This window comes from Pollachius pollachius (genome assembly GCF_949987615.1).
Source record: "Pollachius pollachius genome assembly, chromosome: 12".
Taxonomy (NCBI): domain Eukaryota; kingdom Metazoa; phylum Chordata; class Actinopteri; order Gadiformes; family Gadidae; genus Pollachius; species Pollachius pollachius.
The window spans coordinates 4,219,831-4,242,843 of NC_136945.1; the positions used below are offsets into that span (position 1 = coordinate 4,219,831).

The following is a 23,013-nucleotide window of genomic DNA, read 5'->3' on the forward strand; positions in this document are numbered from 1 at the left end:
ACAAACAGAGACAAAATAACCGGATTAGAATGAAAGTGATTTACAATGTTCACAAACCTATGCACGTGTTTACTTTTCTTTTAGTTTTTACGTTCAGGAGACCATGTGACACCCTCTCTTCGATCTCGAGCTGGATGACAGTCCTATCGGTCTTGCGGCCCGTTGAAGAAATCGGTTGGGAACATTGTTCGCTTTTAGAATTATCGTTTAATCAGATTTGGACGAAAGCAGACTTTGAGTGATGGCTTGGTTTATACTTGCGAGCATCAGTCTGGTAGGACTGAAGCCATCAGAGCCAGTGTTACCAGATTGGGCGGTTTCCTGTCCAATCATAAAAGGGCTGAAAGAAATGTTGCTGGGCAGGTGGATCGAACTGTATCACAGATCATTGAGTTTGTATCTTACTTAACTACAGCTTGTACACAGGTTATAGTGTAATATTTATAATCATATTACTAAAGGGAATAGCTTTGCACCACCTGCCTGTGTTTTTTTATATTGACTGGCATGTTTTGACAATGAGTCATTGAACCCGTTTACCTGACTACTCAGCAATATGGTTGTCTTTGCCTAGTCTATGTGCTTTTGTGATAGTGTGTTAGTGTGTGATTTTGCTGTTGAGTATGTGTGTGTGTGTGTGTGTGTCTGTGTTTGTGTTTGTGTGTTTGTGTGTGTGTATGAAAGAAAGAGGGAGAGACCGAGAGAGAAGAAAAGAGTGAGAGTGAGAGAGGGAGCAAAGGCTTTTGTTCACTTTGACAAACTGTCAGATCTGAAAGACAGTGGCTGGCGCTGGGTCTGACCAGGCGCGTGCCTTTATGGCAGATAATGGAGCCTGACTGTATTTCGTGCCACTGATTTGATTGGCAGATACTGATGTGTGTAGAGCTTGCTGTTTGATTACCTTAGGAGAGAAACAAATACTTTATTTGGTTGACAATGAGCCACACTTTATCGTTGGGTGATTAAAGAAAAAGCAAATATGTTATTTTAAATAAATAACAATAGATAAAGTACTTTGCGGTCTGAAACAGTTGTACGCAATCTCTTTTTATTTGGGACTTGGGTTCACAGTCCACCTTACGCCTTGATTAAAGAAATAGGCTGTTCATATTGTAAGAGTAACTATGTCAATATTTGGATAGCATCAATATGCAGCCTTATATATGGCTAGACAAAATGTATTGATTATTTTGTATTTATTACACAGTATTACACAAGTCATGTTGAATTGAGGTGCCACAATATAATGTCAAGCTATACAGCCTGCTCTGAAAATAGCCAATAAAGGCATTAGTAGGTATTGTAATCCTGGCCTGCCTTGTCCCAAGATGAACTTTCTTCCCTGACGCGCCTGTGCTCTGCAATGCAACACCTTACCGAGTAGGCGGGACGAGTCATCAAACCCTCATCCTCGTGTGGCAGCGTCGCTTCAAATCGTAATAATATTTTTTTTACGGATCATCGGTATTTGAAGGATGACTGTCAAACAATTCGTCAGAAGAAGCTTTACTCTTGCAAATATCTATCGAGACTTTTAAACCGAGCCAGGCGGTGATTGGGCGTCTAGCAGTCACGCGGTGGTGTGCGGTCGCCGTGCCCTGCCTCGAGCAGCACTGAGCTCCTCCGCCACAGCTCGAGCAGCGGTTCAGTCTGGATCCTCCGCGCACAGCCTACAACAATCACTGACAATTGCAGGAGCCCCCTTTTCTTCTTTCGGAAGATAATTCTTCACCATGGGCGACAAAAAGAGCCCTACCAGGTAACCGGCCGCATGACCCGGCGTGTTCGCTGTCGATTTGTGTTTGTTTTTCGTGAATTGGGTGCCGTGCGGGGCTTGCTATTCGGATGCTTTCTCGAGGAGTGTTTCTCCCTGCCTTTTTCAGTCCGTACGCCAGATCGGGCTAGAATAGTGCAGTCACTATGGCGGCTTCTCGCTTCGCTACAACCACTCACTTAAGAGACAAAGGGATTTTTTTTTTGTAGGACACGTCTGGCATCCTCGAACACGTTGAATCACGTCGCTCTGTCGGTGTCTAATGTCAACGTCGAAGAGACATTGTACGCGATTCATGTTATTAGCCTACGTGCTAAGCCTCGAGCTGAACATTTGTGCTTCGCTCGCCTGCGCGCTAGCCTAGCTCGCGATACGATCAAACGCGGTCGACTGAAGCTCGCTCTCCTCTTAAAAGCCCAGTGTGACGAGCGAGCTACAGTAGTTGGGACCCGAACCGAGCATTAGGGAAAACGTGCCTATGCCTTTTGTCATGCTTTGGGGAGGGGGACCTTGCAGTTAATATTAGGCAGTGTCTATTTTTTGCTCGCTAGATCATCCTCACTTCATGTCAAACCATGAAATGAAGCACTAACTTGACCTTTTTCTAATTTTCTATTCGCAAGGCCAAAAAGACAAGCAAAACCGAGTGCCGACGACGGCTATTGGGACTGTAGCGTCTGCACCTTCAAGAACACCGCCGAGGCTTTCAAATGCAGCATCTGCGATGTGAGGAAGGGCACATCCACAAGGTAACGTAGCGTCTCGTTTTTCTCCTGGCTGGCTGCAGCATTGCATCGCAATTTATAGGAATGACAACTTTGATCGACAGGCTATTTGTCGTTGAGCGATGGGGTTATGGACTTGTTGATGGACCATCTGTCAAACCCCTGGCCATACGACCATGATGATTTTCACAGTCGTATCAATATACAACAAACGTTACAGCCTTGCCAGCCATAGAGGGGGGCTGGGATGGGATGGGGTGGGGTGGGGAGAAGGGCCCCTACTTCCCGATGGCTGTACACGGCGTCAGTGCATCGACAAGCATCGATATTGTTAAGGGGGGAGGTCTCTTTTTTAATGGACCATCCCGATAAGATGTAAACGAAACCCTACGCCTAGCCTACCTGTAGGATTTTAGTATTACCTGTCATGTGGTTGACTCATAGCAAACCTGATGGATTGGGAATGACGGCAGGCATGTCTGCATGAGTTTCAATAGTGGAGATAGATTTTTCACCAAAGTGTTGGATTGTCTTTGTAATTGGCGGTGTTTTTGCTATACTGGATGTTACAAAAGAGGGTTACCTGGTGTTAATGAGAATAAATAAATGAGATATAATAATGTGTAAATTAATCAGCTCTTAATTTATGGTGTGTTTATGGAAGTCTATCATACTTCCTTTAATTTGGCTCTTCATTAGAATCATTCAACACTCAATGCTAGTTATTTCCCCATCTTCTTTAAGAGGGGCATTTCCAAAATATATGACCTCATGTTAAAGAGAAGTGGCGAAGTGAGAAAGTTTGTGCATTGTGTGATGTGTCAGCAAAGGACCAAAAAAAACCACGCTTATAGGAACTCAAGTTTACACCACGCAGTCGTGCTTCATGGCTCCTTGCTGGGATTGTGTGTGTGTGTGTGTGTGTGTGTGTGTGTGTGTGTGTCTCAGGCAATGAGACGGCTGAGTAATTTGTGGGTGGGTTGGCGGGTCCCCTCGCTCTACCCTTCCAGTTGTGGTGTTTTACTATGAGTGTCTGGGCTAGCAACTCTGGAACCACAGATGGGTGGGGGAGGGAAGCGCTCCCCTGTACGCACCAGGTTTACTGAGAATGTGAAGGATTGGGCTCAATGTTTGTTTGGCTCCACCCCCTCTGGGCTGTGATCTTTTCCTAGCAGCGGAGTGTAGATTAAGCCCGCAACAGATCATGCCGGCTTAAGCACAGGCAGGAAGTAGAGAGAGAGAATGAGAGAGAGAGAGAGAGAGAGAAGGAGGCTTGTCATAGCCTCGCTATACCACTATGCACCGGCCCCGGCTCAGATGCCTCTATTTGGTAAATAGGACCGGCGTGTGTATGTGCGCAATATGAGCAAAGAGGGTGTCACACTTCCTCATTTGATCCAAATAGTTAACCTTTGATTGATGTCAATTGTTGGCTGTTGCATATGTGTGTTGTTCTAATGAGGACTAATTGGTCTTCTTCCCCCGCCCCCCATTCTTTTTTGATGCATTCCAGCTGATCATGGCACAAGCAGCTTGATCTCAGCTGTGTGTGTGTGTGTGTGTGTGTGTGTGTGTGTGTGTGTGTGTGTGTGTGTGTGTGTGTGTGTGTGTGTGTGTGTGTGTGTGTGTGTGTGTCATCTGAGGTGTTTCCTTCAATTAGACTGTGTTCATGAGTCCATTACAAACCCTACTCTTAATTACCCTGTAATGGCTGGAATTCCTGGTGGCTGACGATATGAGCTGACAAGATTCTTCACTCAACTTTGCACTCTGCTTCGCGGAGCCCTGCTTCTGCTGTGTTTGTCCAAAGCTAGTTGAACTCGTGTATTGATCCTCGCAAAATTTCTGTCTATAGTCTTTGGCACTCAGAGCAATGCTTGAGGAAAGCGTTTTCACTGCTGGCCTCTTGTGGTTATACGACATATGTATGCCACATGAATGGCTCTTCGTCTGTTGTAATAGATGTCTGTTTTAACATGTAGCCTTTGTGCGTTGAACTTGCTAATGTACACGTGTGCTTTGGCGCTCCGCTGGCAACTAGAGGGACCAGTGGCCGTCTGTTGTGTGTGTGTGTGTGTGGGTGATGGTGACAGTCCTAAGCTGAAGTCTATTGGCAGCACAGCAGTCAGTCCCGCCATCCCACTGGGAATCCAATAGGCTCCACTGTTGGAGAGCTGCAGGTACTCCCAGGAAACTCAAATAGACTTGGAGCCGATGGCATGAAGATAATCCCTTTGTAAGCATTTCTGATCGTTGCTACATGGAAAGTATCCGTGATTCAGAATAAATTATTTGTACACCCACACAGTATGTACAGTAAGTAGTATCAACCGCTTATCATACTAAGAGACCAAAGTCTATTAGATCTTCTAGTTTAACCCTAACCAACTTTGTAATAATTTCGATTGTTAAGCCTTGCCACGGGGTAAGGTGCTTTGTGTGTTTACAAGTCTGAAAGTTAAAATATGGATTAAATAAGGCAAACTGTAATTGTTTGTCAAAATTGGAATACCGAAGCCTTAATAAGTTCATCCGCACACAAGCACAGCCCCGTCTCCTCAGGCATGGCTAACGAACCTGATGACCCAGCCGGCGTTGGTGATGTAACGAGATACCAAAGTAAGCTAAATCTAGCCCGTGCCCCTCTTACTCTTAAACAACAGGGCACTATGCATTTTGCACCTGACCCCTCCTCCCCTCCTCGGCTAATCTACAAGTCAAAGTAGCTGCTGCAAGTGCTCCAGTCGCTCTTGTCGCTCTGCGCCCGTGACTTCTTTAGTAATTGGAGCAGAGTCTGTCTCCCCCTCGCACACGGACAGGCACACCCAAGCCCGCACACACAGAGAACCACAGGCACACGCATGCAGACACTCTCACCGCATGCACGCAAAAGCACACACACCGAGAGAGAGCATTCAAATGTTTTTCTTTTTTGTGGCACCTGAACTCGATGGCTGTGCGAACGTGACACCACGTGGGTGGCTGTACAGCGACCGGTGGCTTGGCAGCGTTTTGTATTCACCTCAGGCAGCCTCCCTCCAGGGCCTCGGGAAAAACCATTAGAAGCCCTCTAAAGTTGATTGATGGTAGGGATCACAGGAAGTGGAGGGGTACTACCATTCTTGAAAGCCGCGCGGTTATCTGTGCTGCTCTTTGGTGAACAGTTGCCTAGCATTTCAAGAGGTGTCCACCCACTCTACCCGAGAGGCTGAGCAAATAAACGTTCAGCCTCTCAAGCTGCCGGCATATTGTTGCCGTCTGATCAAAGGTGACTGCATTGTCGATTTGATAGTTGGGGAATATGGATGTATGCTTACTTTTCTGGGAATTGAACAGGGAAATGGAAGCATTTGAGTCATAGAAGACTATGTATACAGAAATTAGTTTGATAATGGAGACATTTGTGGACATCAAAGACAAAGTAGAGTGGTTTTGAATCAAAGAATAACTTTCCGCATGAAGAATCATCTGTTTTTAAAAGTTATGACACATCTGTTTTGATATAGTTCCTCAGATATAGGCTGACTTTAACTTTGACTTTAAGTGAGTATGGCTTTTCCTAAATGTGTAACATCTTGAGTGTTCAGTGCAGTCGTTTTTACAACTAGGATTGGCCTTATGTGATTGTTTTTTTTTTTTTTTCTGTATTTTAATAAGGTATAGTAATGCAGTATTAATTCAATGATTAGCAAAATCCTACTGCTTACATTAGTTACATTTTTGCCAGGAATGTATTTTGGAAGCAATCTCCCTCATCTCTTCCAGCAATGTGTTCAGTGTAAATATTAGGACTGACGCAAAGGCTTACTTTAAGGTTTTGGATTCATGCCACGTTTTCCAAGTGATTTTCAAAATATTTGTAATTGGAGCAAGCGCAAAGAGACAGGTATTCAATGCATTAATTTGTTCCGTTAGGGTTATTATATATATATATATTCTGTTATTTACTGTAACCTATTTAATTTAAGTGATTTTAAGTTCCTTACAGCGAATACAGATACACACTATAGTAATGAGCTTTTTGGGGTTAGGATCCTGCGTGAAATTCTTGCATATATGCTGTATGCTTGCATGTCGCAATGTGAATAATCGGTAGCGTTTGCTTTCACTGAAAAGCCATTAAAACCCTGACACAAAGGATTCTGTATATCTTTCACTTTGCACAGGGAGTCACAGTAATACAGAAAATTGAGCCATCGAGCACCGTTCTAAATGTTGTTCTAGATTGGGTAATACAATTCCCCTCAATATGGAGCCCGCTTGTTCAATAAGACTTTAGCTCATTCGCATGAATCCTTGAGGTTCCTTTAACCTGGATATAGCTATAAAATGTAAAATGCATTGCTAATTTGTGCCTCACTTGACGTTGCTGCTTCAAGTCTAATGAGCTCAGACTGTTCCTTCAACATTTCTCTTCTATCTAGCTACTATTTTTATTTGTAGGATTAGGACTGTTTATTTATTTGGTGTTGCACCAATGTTTTTTGTTTTTGCATTAACCACAAGAGAATGTTGAAGAGAAAGTGTTAATCCTAGGTCAATAACAATGACGTGTGTTTAGTGTGGCTGCGTCTGATTCATTTCAACCTGTGTATTCTGCTGTCACATTAAGGCGAATTGTCTTGGGTAATGGAATTACATAAGAGGGACATGCTGGTGCACTCCATTAGTAGCTGCACCTCCTTGCCTATCTCTCTCTTAACACACATAGGCACAAGCACACATAGTGCAGCCCTAGCTCAAAGGAAACTGCTCTTTCTCATGCAGCAGTATCGGCATCTGCACTCAAACTCAAAACACACGTGGCCAGCCCGCTAATCCTTAACATGTTAATCGTTGGGATTTGAAAGTTCATTACTACTTCATGGGATTAAGCACAGAGTAAGTGATTAGATACAATGGCTAATTTGGCATTGTGACAAAATGGAAACAATAGAGCAATGTAGAGGGAGAGATAATGATGGCTCCTTCTACGTTGGAGCATGACAGCAAGGGTTGGGAGCGATTCGCAAAAAACCTGAAGGGCAGACGAGGAAGAGGACAAAAAGTAAGCAAGGGATAGATTGAGTGAAAGAGTGCATGGGGTTGAATGAATTGTCACATGTAGAATCGGTAACTGAAGGGTAGGGCTGCTCGATTATGGGAAAAATCATAATGACGATTATTTTGGTCAATATTGATAGCACGATTATTCAAAGGATTATTTTTTGAATTTGAAAACATGTTGTATTTATTCAGCATGTCTCTCGCAAAAAAAACATTGTAACTGAGAACTTTGAAATTTCGCGTTAAAAAAATACACCAAATGGTCAAAAAGAAAATGTTCCGATCCAAAATAATATAAAGATATGTATCCAGCTGTTCTGCCCTTTCTTTAAAACCAAAAAAAAAAAAAAAATTGAAAAACTAGATTATTTCGACACTAAAATCGAAATCGCGATCAAAATTCGATTAATCGCCCAGCCCTACTGAAGGGCAAGAAAAGCCCTTAGGAAAAATGAATGTAAGCGAGGACTGAGTGTAGTTGCTGTGTGTGTGTGTTTGTGTGTGTGTGTGTGTGTGTGTGTGTGTGTGTGTGTGTGTCAGTCATTTACTGTTTTGTGTGAATGTAACTGCTGTGCTTGTCGTTTGTGTGTGTGTGTGTATGTGAGCGTGTGCAGAGGTAGGGCAATGTGTGATCACTCAAGCAGACGTCACAGAGGTGTGGAGCACAACAGAGCTCCTCATTAAGCAGACGTGGAGTGAGAGTCATGCTGGGGCGCCTTCGTCTCCCCTGGCAGAGCCCGGGCCCACACCCCGCGGTACCGTTGTCCTCCATTAATGCATACGATCAAGGCTCTACTGGATACACAGTCTGCCCGTAGGCATCCATTAGCACCATGCCCCTTAAACCTCCGATCTGCTCCTGAGTGACGTGTATCTGAATCCACTGCACGTCGCTGTGGAGGAAAGTGTCAGAAGGATGACTCAAGATAATTACATTGTTTGTCTTTTTTGTGTGTGCCCTTTTGGATTGGGATAGACCCGCTGTTTCTCACAATCTCATTGCGTTCCAAAGTCAGGTTGTGTACTAAAGTACAGTTGAGGTTAAAAATGGCAGTGGGAACATGTTGGCTGGCCCTGTAACCCCTGCAAGCCAGGGTCCAAGCCCTCACCCCAAGTGCCTGTCAAATGGGCAACAGTGATTGTGAAAGGCTACAGTCAACAGTAGAGTCTGAAAGATGCAGGAGCCAAGGCAACATCCCTGTTTTGTACCTGGTAGCGTCAGAGTTGTTACTGTATTTTTGGATGTTGTTTTGTTGTGTGTAGAAAGCCCTCATTAATGGATACATCCCCCTGGCCTTTTTGCTGGAAGACCATGTGGGGGTGGGTGGGTGCCTGGAAGGAAAGGGGACAGGCATGTTTACTGTTTTCAACTGATGTGACTGGCTGCCATATCGTTCAACAGCAAGTCAAGTCTCCTGAAGGGCTTGTCTTTTATCATTGTCTAACACTTCCAGATAAATAAAAACCTGTCTCTATACCTCTGATTTTACTAGACTCAGTTTCCTTCCATTATGGCAGAAGGGGAAGGATATCCTGATATCCAATTAATTTAGTGATATCAGTCTAAATCTTCTGAGATTTTCTAATGCACTTGACTGTATCGATAGCTACCTTTTTGAGTATAGTCGTTGCAAATACTTACCGTGTGTGTGTGTGTGTGTGTGTGTGTGTTCATTCACGTGACTATCTCAATCTTGTTATCTGGAGAACTCACTAGCACTAACTTTTTCGGCTCCAACGCTGTTGGGGCTGCTGTCGTACCCAGAGCCCCTTGCAGACCCCGCTGTGAGGGTCGTGGGGAAGATGTGGTGTTCAGGGTGAGGAGGGAAATGGGCTTCAGGTCCCAAGAGCGTCTGGACCACCTTGAATTAACATGAATCTTTCGGGTGATCTGATCACAAGTGGACGGCTCTTGGGTCCGTCAGCTCACACCTGGCCTGAGAATTCGACGCCACATGCGTCTGGAGTGACTCACTTGTGATCGCATCTCACGTCCTCGCTCTACATTCAAATAAACGCGTGCTTAACTTTTGGAACCGCAAATGGGTGGTTTAAAACCGGCATGAGGTCGGAATGCACTTCCATCTGCCTACTCTGACAGAAATTAAAAGTAGAAGATATCCAAACATCTATTCCTTTGCAAACCAAATTGCCCAAGATGTTGACACAACCCTAATATATCTCTGCAGTTGTAAAGGCTCAGACATTGTTCAGACAAAGCCATCTTTGCAATGTGGCTAATTTGATTTACTTTAATAGGATGCAGTTGGCACCAAATTATTACATACTTTTGTGTGCGCAGTGGAGTATGTGGCCTTCAATGTGGCCCATGACGAATTTATGTACACACTTGTGTGTGTGTGTGTGTGTGTGTGTGTTTGTGTGTGTGTGTGTGTGTGTCTATCTCTGTCTAGAGGGATTTGATAAAGGGATGTATATTTATTGGCAGGGGACTGAGCTAGGCGGTAGCCCCAGGCAGTTCCTCAGGTGCTTCCCTTCGGCTTCCATTTCCCCAGTGCTGTTTTAACCCCCTCCTTCTCCGAGTCCTCAGACGGCTAGAGGTGACGAGTGGCTCCGTGTCACCCCCAGACACAGGTCAGAACCGCAGTGTACCCCTTAGGGAGGCGGTGGGCGAAACCAGAATCCCACTTCCTGTTTTAGCAGCAGCCTTGCTGCGCTGGGCTGCGCTCTGCTCCACCGCACTTCATATTAGGAGGAGGAAGGGGTGGAGGGCTGCTCAGGGACTGTGTGTGTGTGAAGAGTGTCTATGTGTGTGAGGAGTGTGCATAATGATCAAGGCGCGGCGTGGAGATGTTGACACGGATGAGTGCGTGCCCGTGTTGCGTTGCCCGCGGTAACACGGTGCATGGGAGTTGCTTTGATCAGGCGGGGGCTGCTGGCGGGTCAGGCGGGCGGGACGAGGGGGATGGGAGGCTGCGTTGTGGGACGTGTCCTCTGCCGGCTTCTCTCTGGCGTTAATGCGCACGGGGATCAGAGGAGTCGTGGAGCCGGCACTGGCGACGTTTCCCAGCGCGTTTATCGGAAGAGGCTGTTCGTGTGAGTAAACGGGAGGGAGATGTCGGAACGCGTGTCAGCTGACCGCGCTGCTGACTTAGTGTTTTTGATGTGTTTGTTGTCTCCTGCTTTCTCTTCCTCTTATCGAATGCTTTTTCTCCATCTGCTTGTGTCTATGGTTGCATTACACCAATCAATGCATGTACTGATTCCCTATGATAACAGAGAATGTGCTGTATACTGTTTTTCCTTTTCTTTTTTAGAATCCAATTTCACAAGCTGTTTCTTTTGTTGATTTTTGTTGAAGTATAAATGGATCAAACCGCTTTTGCGAATGCAACATATTTTCTTTGCACAGGTTTGCTTTCTTAATCTGTGCTCGCTTAAGCGCATAATGCAGACTTTGTTTACCAAGATGTCATGGTTAAACAGACTTCCACTTTATAATATCACTTGCAAAACAATTGACACTTTCCTCTTATGTGCCTCCTCTAAGTGCAGGAGAAGATAGAGGCTTGATTACTAACTGCAAAACCATGTTGTTGTACAAAGAAGCATACTACTTCTATTAGCACGGTGCAATGCCTTGATTTTTTTCAATTGGGTTTCTAATAGTCCGATTCCGTCACAGCACCATTACCGATATCGCTCTGTGGTGTTTACATGGCCACTTATATCATCCCACTTGTGCCTTAAGCAGACTATAATCAGCTCCATGTTAATGCACTCCGTCTCTCTGTCAATGTCTCTCTTTGTCCATGTCTCTCTATCCGTCTATCTCTCTCCCTCTCTCTCTCTGCGGCTCAGCTGTCTGCCGCTGCATTCACTCAGCTTGGCAGGAAATAATTGCTTGTCCTCCAAACAGCACTTCAATAAAAGAGCCGTGTTAATGAGGGCTTTCCTGTGCCTCCCCCCGCTTTGTCTCTCTCCCTCTCTCCCTCCCTGGCACTTTGTCTCTCTCGCTCTCGGTCTCTGGCTCGTTTCTCCCTGCTCTCTGTATAACTCTTCCTCTCTCCCTGCCTCTCTTGCTTGCTGGTTCTCGTTCTCTCAAGCTAGCACACTTGGCTTCTCTTCCTCTTTCTCTCTCTTCCTCCAATGGTCTCTCTCCCTTTTATTCTCCTTGCTCACTCAGTCTTTAGTACTCTCTCGCTTTTTCCTAAACTATGCTTGCTCATGTTTGATCTGTCTCTCAGCTGTGTGTCTCACCTCCTATGAAGCCCCTTTATAAAGGACTAGCATTAAGCCAGTGGCTAATGGCTGCTCCATTGCAGGCAGGTAGTTCAGGGCAGAGAGGAGGCAGTGTTTTCCCACCCAGGGGTTATTCACGTGGGTGTGCCTGGCCAACTGGCCGCCTACCGTGTGTGTTTTTGTGCGTGTGCTGTGGGGGGGGGCTTTAAGGTGTAATGGCGGTTATTTCAGGGCTCCCTAGTAAAGCCAGTCTGCACCTTTCCACTCTCCGTTGAGTGGGCGAGCCAAGGAGGGGCCTGTCAATCAGGTCCAATTGTGGTGTGAAGAGGAATGTAATAGTCTGTTTGCCCTCACGGTGGGGTGCCGTGGGGTAACAGCAGGCATCCTCTCAGAACGTATTGTTGCAGAGAGCATAGGAGGCGGGAGGAGGTTCATCGGCTGGATGCCTGTGCTTGCTCTTTGACCCACTCCCTGCATGGGATACATATTAAGTGGGGCACATTATGACTGGTAGAATACACTCCTATACAAACACACACACGGTTATTGTTGCTAGGGCTGCAGCCCAGCCCCAACACGGTGTCAGGAAATAGTTTTTTAAATGTGTAAATATGTGGTTATTTACTCTTTCCTTGAATGAGTTGTCTTCAAGGCTCTAGGTGTTTAATCTAAGACTGGCATTGAGGTTCAAATTTGAGGCATGAACCAGGTATCTCTTTCGAATGAACATTGTGACTAGTTACTCATTCACCCTCTCAAAGTCTAGTTTTTCCTCTGCATTGGAATCAAGATTGCATTTGATTGCTTTGGACGTTGGAGTCTGATTGCATGGGAGTGGTGTTTTAATCCCTATACCATTGGGGCGGTTGCTCTACTCTGTTCACAGCCACCTGGCCAGGTGATCGTTCACAGCTCCACAGTGGATTCATTATTCATGTCCCCTGCTGGGAGAGACACCTTTATGTCTAATGGATGCTGAGGGCCCTCTGACCTCCTGGTTGCACCTGTGGGGAGGATGTGATGTCGCCAAGGGCCCTGGTGAATAAGTGATGGGCCAAAGAGGACGGACGGCACTATCATGCCAGCTACAACTCATGGCCGGCATGCAGCTGGCACTGAATCACTGCTTAACTACCTGGGCAGCCCGCGTTGCGCGGCTCCCTGACACAAATCTCTCCATCTTTGGCCAGAGTCCCTGCTCTGGCGACGGGCAGGAAGGGGCGTGCTGCCTGTTAGCATCTTCGCCTGCCAAGCAGAATGATTTCTGATACAGTCGGGAGTCTGACGTCATCCGTGCTTAAAGACCTGTTCACGCATGTTCCGCCTTTCTGCCACGCCAAACATATGATGGACGCAACAGCTTCTATTTTTGTGTGTGCGGCATGCTGTAGTGGTTCATAGATCAGTTGAAATGTGGCAGACTTGTGTGAAAGCCTGCCACTTTCAATGCATACACAGCTCTGGGGAGCATTTGGCGTAGGATTAAAGAGATGTATAGGGCTCATTGGCAGCTGCCAATCACAGAGTGACTTTGGGGTCTCCTGGCGTTATGTGTTTGACGATGTAAACATGAGTTCTCCTCTCTCTGGTAAACATCCTTTCAGTTTCCTAGAATGCAGCCCCAGTGAACACTTCAGAGGAGGCCGTGATTGGTTGCCAACTGTCAAGCTGTGCGATAGATATCTCCCCAGTTTTGAGGCGTTTTCTTTTGTAGCCTTCTTGGAAAAATTAACACAAAATGGGGGCTGGGCACTAATTCAATATTATCGTTTCTTTGATTGCTTTTGTATGGTCATGAAATTATGATAGACTTATCTATGATGCCCAGTTTATTGTCTAATTTAATTTGAATAAGAAAAGATGCATTGGTTTTCCCCATAGGCTATGCCTATGCCTATACCCTCAGTCAGTTTGTTTAGAACGGTAATTTGTGTTCATAAGCACATTGTGATATTTATCTATATTGTGTAGATTTTCCCGGGATTACTGTCACGAAAAATGTTTCCATTTCGTGCAGTGGCCCTGTGAATGGCCTCTCCATTAGTCCTGCTTGCTTGGTCCTGGCCGACGCCTCTCTCTGATACACAACCCTTCTCTGCTATGGGGACGGACTGGGACGCTGGCTCCAGAGGGGCAGCAGGGACAGCTGTCTCTGCTGCTCGCCTGCTGGAAGGGCGGCCAAGCTGAAGGGCTTCTCAACATGCACCACAGCTGGCCTATTGATTTTAGCGTGGCGCTGACTTCATAACATGATGATCCATTATGAGCCCATTGATCATCATGTGATCGGCAGCCCCTCCCACACCCTCGGGCCCCCGTCTCCCACACGCTCTGAAGGAGAGGCACTGGGGCTAATAGGCTGTGACAGGCTTGTTGGAGCAAGGTGTGTGTGTGTGTGTGTGTGTACACGGGGGAGGAGAGGTTAAATGTTAGAAAAATACCACATGGTAACGTGAGTAATTGAGATTGACAAGTTTCTATGAGGAAATGGATGGGGGGGGGGCTGTGGTTGTAACTATTTCAGTAAAAAAAAAAGAAGAAATTCCAGGGTCTGGAAATGTAAAACCACACCAGGGATTTCTTATCTCTTAGGAATTTTTTTTTTTTTTTTTCTGTTGTCCACTCTCACACACATACACACGGGCGCTCGCACAGATGTTGACTTGTTGAACAAACATAGGTGCGTGGGTGCCATTTTAAAGCATAGATTTATTTTCGTATAGATCATTTGAATGAAGAACATTTTTGGGATAACAGCCTCTGAATACATCCTCAAACATTGTAACTGTTAACAGCGCTTTTTCTTTTAAAGAAAAGCACCTATGTGTATAGAAAAGCATCTAAATTTAATACAACATTCCCAAGTCCAACAAACGAAACAGTCTCCCAATTTGAAGGCGCAGCCAGGGTGTCCACAAGGCTCTCTACATTGATCTTCGTTGTTAAGATGTGGGAGCACGCCTTTCCCTTGTTGTAACAGTTTGTGTTTGTCCTAGACCCCCTCCCCTCCTGTGGCAATGCCAACACTTTGTATTCATGAGGTAGGCTTGATGCTCCAGCGGTAGCACTTGTTTGTCTGCTCCGCCTAATGCCCTGAACCAGACAAACCTTCACACACACAAAGAGGTTTTCCTAACTCCCGAGGCCTCGTCTGACCAGAGGACCCTGGAGCTGGCCAGCAAACGTGTGAAGCGCCGAGTCCCTTCCCTACACCACCACCGCCAGTAAAGGCTTGTGTCCTCCCCCTTGTAGGGAATCAAGATAGCAAGATAAACTAGCCTAAGCAGACTAATAACGTGTGTGTGTGTGTGTTAGGGGTGGGCGATTAATCAAATTCTTATTGCGATTTCGATTTTAGCGTCAAACGATCAAAAATTAACATAATCGAGTTTTTCCTTTTTTATTATTTATTTATTTATTTATTTTATTTTATGTATATATCTTTTTTTTTATAGAAAGGGCAGAACAGCTGGATACATATTTTTATATTATTTTAGATTTGAACATTTTCTTTTTGACCATTTTGTGTATTTTTTTAAGGCGTAATTTCAAAGTTCTCAGTTACCTTTTTTTTTGGGAGAGACATGCTGAATAAATACACGTTTTCAAACTCAAAAAATAATCGTTAGAATAATCGCGATTTCAATATTGTCCAAAATAATCGTGATTATGATATATGATTCCCATAATGGAGCAGCCCTAGTGTGTGTGTGTGTGTGTGTGTGTGTGTGTGTGTGTGTGCGCATTTGTAAGTACGTGTGTGTGAGAATGCTTGTGGTTTGGTCTGCTCGACGTGCCGGACTAGTCCCGGCCTGTGATTATGTGTTTGTTGGCTCTCTTGTCCTCCCTCCATAAGGTCAGCTCGCTCCCCCTCCAGATGTGACCAGCAGGTGTCCATTCATTGGCCTTATTCACCTGGCTGCCATCTTGGTTCCAACACTTGCAATAAGAACCAAGGTGGATGCTAGGCGTTGCTCTGTGGGCCGCTTGACTGTCACTGACGGGCCAGTTGGTGGTGGTTTGCCGGGCTTAATTAGCTTTGTTAACTTGTTTATTAGCATGTTAAGTGTGATGTTGGAGTGGAAGTACAGAACGATATTGGATTGACATGATGTTTGCACCGGGCAACCATATTCAAATGTATAAATGTTGTTGCATTACATAACATGGCTCCATTAATTAATCATGAATTGAAGTGAATGTAGTAATGAGCATAAACAAACAATTAACGAGCATGAAAGCTTAAAAAAGGGAAAGTTCAATCTCGTCTCCCTTCAACATAATTTCCTAGTTTTGGTCATGCTCGTATGGGACCACGCTTTGTTGAAAAATGTGTGTAAACTGCGAAATGCGATGCATTGATCACATGGTTAACCACATTTACCTCATTATGAAAACATGAAATGGAGTCCAAATGAATCCTACAAATGAGCCAGAAAAGCGGCCAGGATATTTAGGTGGTAAAGGTGCTTGACCCAACCGAAAGGATCTGGGCTCAACACAATTAGCCACGTTTTCACCACATGACCTTTCCCCGGGGACCTTTGGAGGAACCTAAAAGCATTCTCACAGGAACCAGGGACTAAATTATTATTTTTATATTTTTGCCAAAGCCATTTTAACTGTTTTTTGTTTACTTATACATGCAGTAAATTACACAGCCTCTTAATAATTTAATAATTTAATAATAGTGGTGAACTATACTCCTTGAAGTACAATTATCGCTATCTGTAGCAAGTATTGACCATCCATCTGGATAGCATCTGGTGCTTCAAGCCAATGTTTATTTGCAGGAGCTTAATAAAGGTTCCTTTTGATCACATCCCGGTTTGCAGTTTTATTGATTCGTCGAACTTCCTCAGCGATTGTCTACTTATCAAACAAGTCTTCAAAACACAGATTTGTTCAAGAATGAATACTGTTATCATAATCCCCCGCATTCACAAACTGCTATTCGCTACATTATTTTACAGTTGAATTACAGATCAAACTCGATGAAAGCATGTATTCACTGGCTATATGAGGTTGGGGGGTTGAATCCATCTGTCTTTTTTTCAATGCCACAACCTTTACTGGAAAAGGCAGCATATTCACGTTGTAATGGATAGTTGATGCAATTTTGTTGGTCCGATATTTCTCAGTATTTCTCCCTTTTTCGTGTTTAATCGTTATGTGCCTGTATGTAAAAGGGACCTAGCCTTGCCTGACCTTCACTGGTTTTAAGACCGCCGTGGAAAAGGCAGTCAACAGAGGGCTGGAGGAATCCTTGATCCCTGGAAAGGTTGTTCCTGGGACTCACAGCTCTGTGTCATTTTGGTGGAAACGTGGCTTTTGTCTGCATTGTCACTGGAGCCGTCATGGGGCGAAATGCCCTAACCACTACCTGCTCATACATAGAGTGCTTCAAAAGGAACTGAGGCTACGTTTACATGATGACGGTCTGAACAGAAGACGCAAAAGTGGTGTCGCGTCTTCCCTTTTTATTCCGCGTTTAGACAACCGTTTTCGGGAGGAGATCTGCGTGCATACGGTGACATAAAAGTGTGTGGAATTCGATTGGGTATGCATGTCAGGCGGCTAGATGGTGCTGTGATACACTATCACACAATACCGCCATGTCGGAGCGCATGCGTTGAATCTTCCTTCTTCTCTTATCTGCGCCGCGAAAACCAAAACATAATTACAGATCCTTCTCTGTTCAGTAATAATATCTGTCCATATCCTGTATATTTCGTGGAAAGACTGGTGTAAGTTTATTAGAGCTGCCAGAGCAGCTTGGCGGTCCGACGCATTGGAAATAATCCAACATGTTTGTTTATTTCCCTGTACTGGCACATGTATGTGACGTAAACGCGTACGCAACGTGAGCAGATCTGAGCAGAGTTTTTGCGTCTTGGCAGTGTAGACAGAAACGCTACGGCGGAGCGTATTCAAGTTTTCCACTCTGGAGGGTGGTTTCAGATTTTTGCGTTTTTAAGGCCCAAAAACGCTGTCACCGTCTAAACTAAAGGCATTCCGATAAAATATTTTGTTGTTTTTACCCGCAAGCGTCCTCGTGTAAACAGGGCCTAAGTCACTGTGGATAAGTGTCTGCTAAATGACTAAATATAGTAGACGGAGCACAACAAAGAATTGCAAATTGGCATCTACCATGCGTCAGCCAGGTTGTCTGGGGCCGCGCTGAAGCGTCTGCCGTGTTTTTGAGGTGGAGTGTAGCTGCTATGGAAACGTGGCAGAAGTGCATGTTGAGCAGGAAGGCGAAAAAAGATCCAGACACAAGCGGCCACTGGAGCTGTGTGCTGTGACACGCGGTAATACAAGGTGTGTGTGTGTGTGTGTGTGTGTGTGTGTGTGTGTGTGTGTGTGTGTGTGTGTGTGTGTGTGTGTGTGTGTGTGTGTGTGTGTGTGTGTGTGTGTGTGTGTGTGTGTCCCTGTGTGTTCCTGTGTGTCCCTCCATGCGCTGCGGTGGGAGCCGGTGCCCGTCAGCGGGCCGGCTGTCCCCGTGTCCTCGCCGGTGACAAATGGGGTCAAACACGGCAGTAATCAGATTAGAGGGACTAAGTGACACGCTGCAAATGTCCCACCTTGTGATCCCCTTTATTTATTTTATTACAGCCATGAGCTAATGAGATTACCGCCCTCCATCCCCCCTCCCCCATCAGAGCTGTGGCCCAAAGGTGCATCAGTCCTTCCAGTAGCAGCAGTTCTCTTTCCGCTCTGCCTATAGGGTGTGTGTGTGTGTGTGTGTGTGACTGTCTAGGTCGGTTTGTGTGTGTGTGTGTGTGTGTGTGTGTGTGTCTCTGTACTCACAAGTGCGTGTGTGTGCACATTCACGCGTGTTGGTTTGTGCGCTCATGCCTGTGTGTGTTTGTGTGTGTGTGTTTTGGAATCAGCCTCCACCACCAGGCTAATCCCCCCCTGGTTTCCCCATCACAGGAAACCCAGGATCAACTCTCAGCTGGTGGCCCAGCAGGTGGCGCAGCAGTACCCCATGCCCCCGCCGCCCAAGAAGGAGCGACGGGAGCGCAGCGACCGCTCGGACAAGGACCGCCCCGACGGGGAGGGGGAGCGGGCCGACGGCGAGGGCCACGGAGAGGGGCAGGGCGACATGGAGGGCCAGCACCCGGGAGCCGAGGGGCGTCCCAACGGGGAGGGCCGCCCGGAGGCTGAGCGCCCGGAGCGGGTAGTCCTCAGGCCCGAGGCCGAGACCCCCGAGAAGGACACGGACAAGGAGACTGGCAAGGAGAAGGAGACGGGCAAAGACAAGGAGAAGGAGAAGGGCAAGGAGAAGGGCGACAAGGACAAGGAGAGTCCGCCTGCCATCAAGGACAAGCCGGACCGGGAGAAGGACATCAGCCTGGCCGTCACCAAGAAGCCCGGCAGCAAAAAGAACCGGTCAGTGTCAAGCCTCCCACCCCTCCCCCCCCCGTTTAATGTGCTGCTAGGGCATAGGGGAAAATCGATTTATGTGAAAAAATATTATTTTTACTATGATGTATTTGCCAATATTCATTTTGCATCTGCTATTTTCTGTTCTGTTCGACCACATTCTTCAGAAAAATGGTTCCCATCCCCCCACTTTGGTTACCGAACAATGCTGGTCCCTACTTCAGCCCATTCAGATGTTTATCCCACGTGAAGCGTGTGACTCATGTGCTCTTCTCTGGAAGCCCAACGCTAGAATTATAGCCTGCGTGCTCTAGGACCATGTGACGCATGACCTCATCAACCACTTGACTCGAGTCCCCATACAGGATGTGGTTTTTAGACTTTCCTCTATTCTTATTTCCTGCGAAGTGTAGATTTGAATGACAACAGACAGAACGATCGACTCTGGCTGGCCAGCTCAGTGTTATGTCACTAAATGCCACTCTTCAGTCTACCACGAGATCCGACACGTGGAGTCTTTGGCGTATGTCATTGCCTGGGTCGCATTGCTTCCATCTCAGCAAGACTAGTATTGGTGTCATAATACTGGTATTAGGTCTGGTGTTTGACTCTTCCTTGTTTAATTAAAAGCAGTAATCGAATGAGGTGAGTGTCTTGTTTAGGGACCAACCTCAGTGGATTGTACACGGCGACAGACGGTGAATTTCGGTTGATAATTATCCATATTTTGGAGCACGCCCCAAAAAATAGATAGAATATTTTAGTCTTTAGTGCGAATGTATTGGGTCGTATGATTTTCTTCTTGTTCTCTTTTTTTGCTGGCTTTACACATGACTCAAGTGTGCTTTGGACGTAAACATGTAAAAACATTACTCATCTGTCCTGACACGGCCATGTGCTTCAGGCACATGGCCGTGTGCTTTGGGCTGAACCAAAACATGATACATTTCAGAACTCACTGAAGTTCGAGAAACAGGTAATTAACAAAATGTCAGCCTGCCTCCTCAAGTGAAAGCAGCTCTATCCGACTCTGTTGTGAACTACTGTTTTAACTTTCATATCAACTTTATTTTCTTTCTTTTTTTATTCATCCTGCAGACCCAAGACAGACCACCAGAGCCCACCCAGCGACAAACACAGCATACAGTCTGGGAAGTCTGCAACTAAGACCAACAAGACCAAGACAAGCTCCCACATCTCCAGGTACGGCCCTACAGTTAAATCCCTTTCAAATCAAAGAGGCCATGCCTGGCTTTTTAAAGAACGATCCACCTCACCTTTTTTCATCTTGGATAAATAAAAAAGTCTCTGCGCCTGGACAGCAGTCAGCGGCCGCGGCTGGTGCTAAACCCTTTGGTGATGATTCACTCGTGATCCTTTACACTCCACACACACCTACGCTCACTTTGAAGCCCACAATCTCTGACCGGTCGTGTGTCACCGGCTGAGAGGAGCCATTAGGCCCCGCTTCCCCTGCAGAGAGTCTTCCTGCTCGCAAGACGCTCATAGCTAGCGCACATCTCGGCTCCCAAGAGACTTAAGGCTTAAGGCATGAATATACGAGGACCCCGTAGTATAATTTTACCATTGGTCGGATGGGTATACCTATTATTCACTTTCTCTGGTCATTTAAGTTTGGTTGTGGAACTCTTATTTTGAAGCTGTTCAAATATAGATTGTATACTTTTGAATGTCCTCAGCCACAGTTGTAAGTCACTAACCCTTTGTATTTATTTATTACTCTACCTAATCGCCCTCCCAGTTTCGACCATATTAACGGTCCCATGGCATGCTACTTTATGGATGCTTTTATACAGGCGTTAGTGGGCCCCTAATACAGTACTTGAAGACGTTCATGAAGTTCAGCCTTGGTGTAGAATTACAGCCACTACGAGCCAGTCCCACAATGAGGTTTCAACAAACGTGCCATTTTTTTAGAGGCGGGTGAAGGTGGAGGGTGGGGGTGTGGCCCTGAGCAGCTTGCGGCCACGGTACGCTCGTGTTAACAGTGGATGTATCGCAATGGCGATGCGCACACAGCTTTTGGCCGTGTTCTGTAAATATCTAGAACACTCCGGGTTCTCCGGTGGGAGTCCTGGAGCTCTATATCTAAATAATATCATATTATACATAGCTATCTATATCATATCATATATATTATCACCGCCAAAAGCCGTTTTCGCCTCCAGACGATATTATGAATCTCAGATGACTGCGTAGGGTTGTCCGACGTCTCTGGTTCATCCACTTCCACATCAACTTACGGTGGTGGTACCTCGGCAGCAGGGCTCCGGCGGGAGACAATCGTGGGCAACAATCCCTTACTCGTCCATGTCGCAGTTCTTGCACTTCAGGGAGTCAAAGCCAAAGTTCCTTTCCCCCAATTCCTTCTCAACCGTGGCTGAGATAGCCCCCACTACGAGTATCGTTGTGGAAATACCAGAGCGTCAGAGAACCCGACGTGTTATGTGCCATGACACCAACAGCAGAACAGTTATCCAAATAACAAAGAAGTGTACAATACTTGCATTACAGTGTGTGTATTCACACACACTCACTCACTCACTCACACGTGGAGCTTGCATGGTCGTAGCTCATTGGCTGGCCAAATTCTCTGGGCGGGCAAGGCAGAGAAAGGGGAGGTAACTTGGCCCCTTATGACGACATATAGGGCCAAGAGCGTCTGAGCTTTCATTTTGCCAAGGTGGAGCAGGATACATAGCGCTCATTTTACACCTAACGCCATTTCAGGCCACAGTGGGACCATAAGCAGGCTAGGGGAACTCATATTAATGTTAGAAAACCTCATTAAGTGAAATTTTCATGCCATGGGACCTTTAAGCTTCAGCTGATCCGTGTAATAAATCAATAGAATATACACAAAATGCGTGACCGTGTTCTTCCATCTCCGCCCGTCCCCCAGGCCCAAGCTGAAGAACGTGGACCGGAGCACCGCCCAGCAGCTGGCCATCACCGTGGGCAACGTGACGGTGATCATCACAGACTTTAAGGAGAAGACGCGCTCGTCCTCCACGTCCTCGTCCACGGTCACCTCGTCCAGCGCCGCCTCCGAACACCTGCACCAGAGCTCCGGCTCCGAGTGCATGGACAAGGGCTCGTCCCGCGCCTCCACCCCCAAGGGGGACCTCTCCGTGGGGCACGACGAGTCGTTCTAAAGGTGGGGCGGGGACCGCTCCCCCTTTAGAACGGAAAGAGGGCGGCACCGGCCCCGACTCCCCGACGTCCTCTATCCACTTTGACCGTCAACCTACCCTCCCCTCTCCTCCACCTCCCCCACCTCCCCTCCACTGTGGATCCCTAGAGGCCCGGAGTGGGAGACTCTGCATTTGTGTCCCCCCCCCCCCCCCCCCCCCCCTCCCCTCTCTGTGGTTGTTGATGAGGAGCTGGGGTGGACTTACGGGAACCCGCCGGATGGAGATGTTACCATGGCGACAATGGAGAAGCCATCAGCCTGCTCTGAAGCGAGCGAGTGGATTTCCCCCCCCCCCCCTTGAGCCGAGTCGTCCCCAGGGTGACCCCCTCCCTCCGCCCGCCCCCCTCCCCCGTGGTAGCATCCAGACGCTTGTATGTATTATTTTTTATCCGTACGTGGATGTGAGGCCAACTCAACTCTTTTTCGTCTTTATTTCATTTTGTAAAGAAGAATTCTCCACTGTGCACAATAACCATCATTAATAACTTTTAATATCATGATATCCCTTATTTATTACCTGTTGCACCTGTATACTTTTTTATTTTCTATTTTGTTTTTTGTTGTTGAAGCTTTGCTGTGTAGTTCTGCCAATCGATAGCTCTCCCCCCCCCCCCCCCCAGTGTTTTCTTTATTTTTTTTTGTTTAAGATGTACAATCCTCGA

At 46.3% G+C, this 23,013-nt stretch overlaps 1 protein-coding gene across 1 annotated transcript; it reads left to right on the forward strand.

Annotated features, from left to right (window-relative positions):
- Window positions 1–1,518: 1,518 nt before the first annotated feature.
- rybpb (RING1 and YY1 binding protein b) lies at window positions 1,519–22,946 on the forward strand. Its single transcript, XM_079747550.1, has 5 exons — window positions 1,519–1,759; window positions 2,398–2,523; window positions 18,685–19,143; window positions 20,236–20,340; window positions 22,061–22,946. Exons 1-5 carry the CDS (start codon window positions 1,734–1,736, stop codon window positions 22,311–22,313), a joined length of 969 nt encoding a protein of 322 aa, XP_079603676.1. The 5' UTR covers window positions 1,519–1,733; the 3' UTR covers window positions 22,314–22,946.
- Window positions 22,947–23,013: the final 67 nt, after the last annotated feature.

Excerpts from the sequence above, each read along its gene's own strand:
- rybpb (XM_079747550.1), top strand. The coding sequence starts at position 1,734 with ATGGGCGACAAAAAGAGCCCTACCAG. Across the intron at positions 1,760-2,397 it reads GACAAAAAGAGCCCTACCAG|GCCAAAAAGACAAGCAAAAC; the intron begins GTAACCGGCCGC and ends TCTATTCGCAAG. Across the intron at positions 2,524-18,684 it reads AGGAAGGGCACATCCACAAG|GAAACCCAGGATCAACTCTC; the intron begins GTAACGTAGCGT and ends TCCCCATCACAG.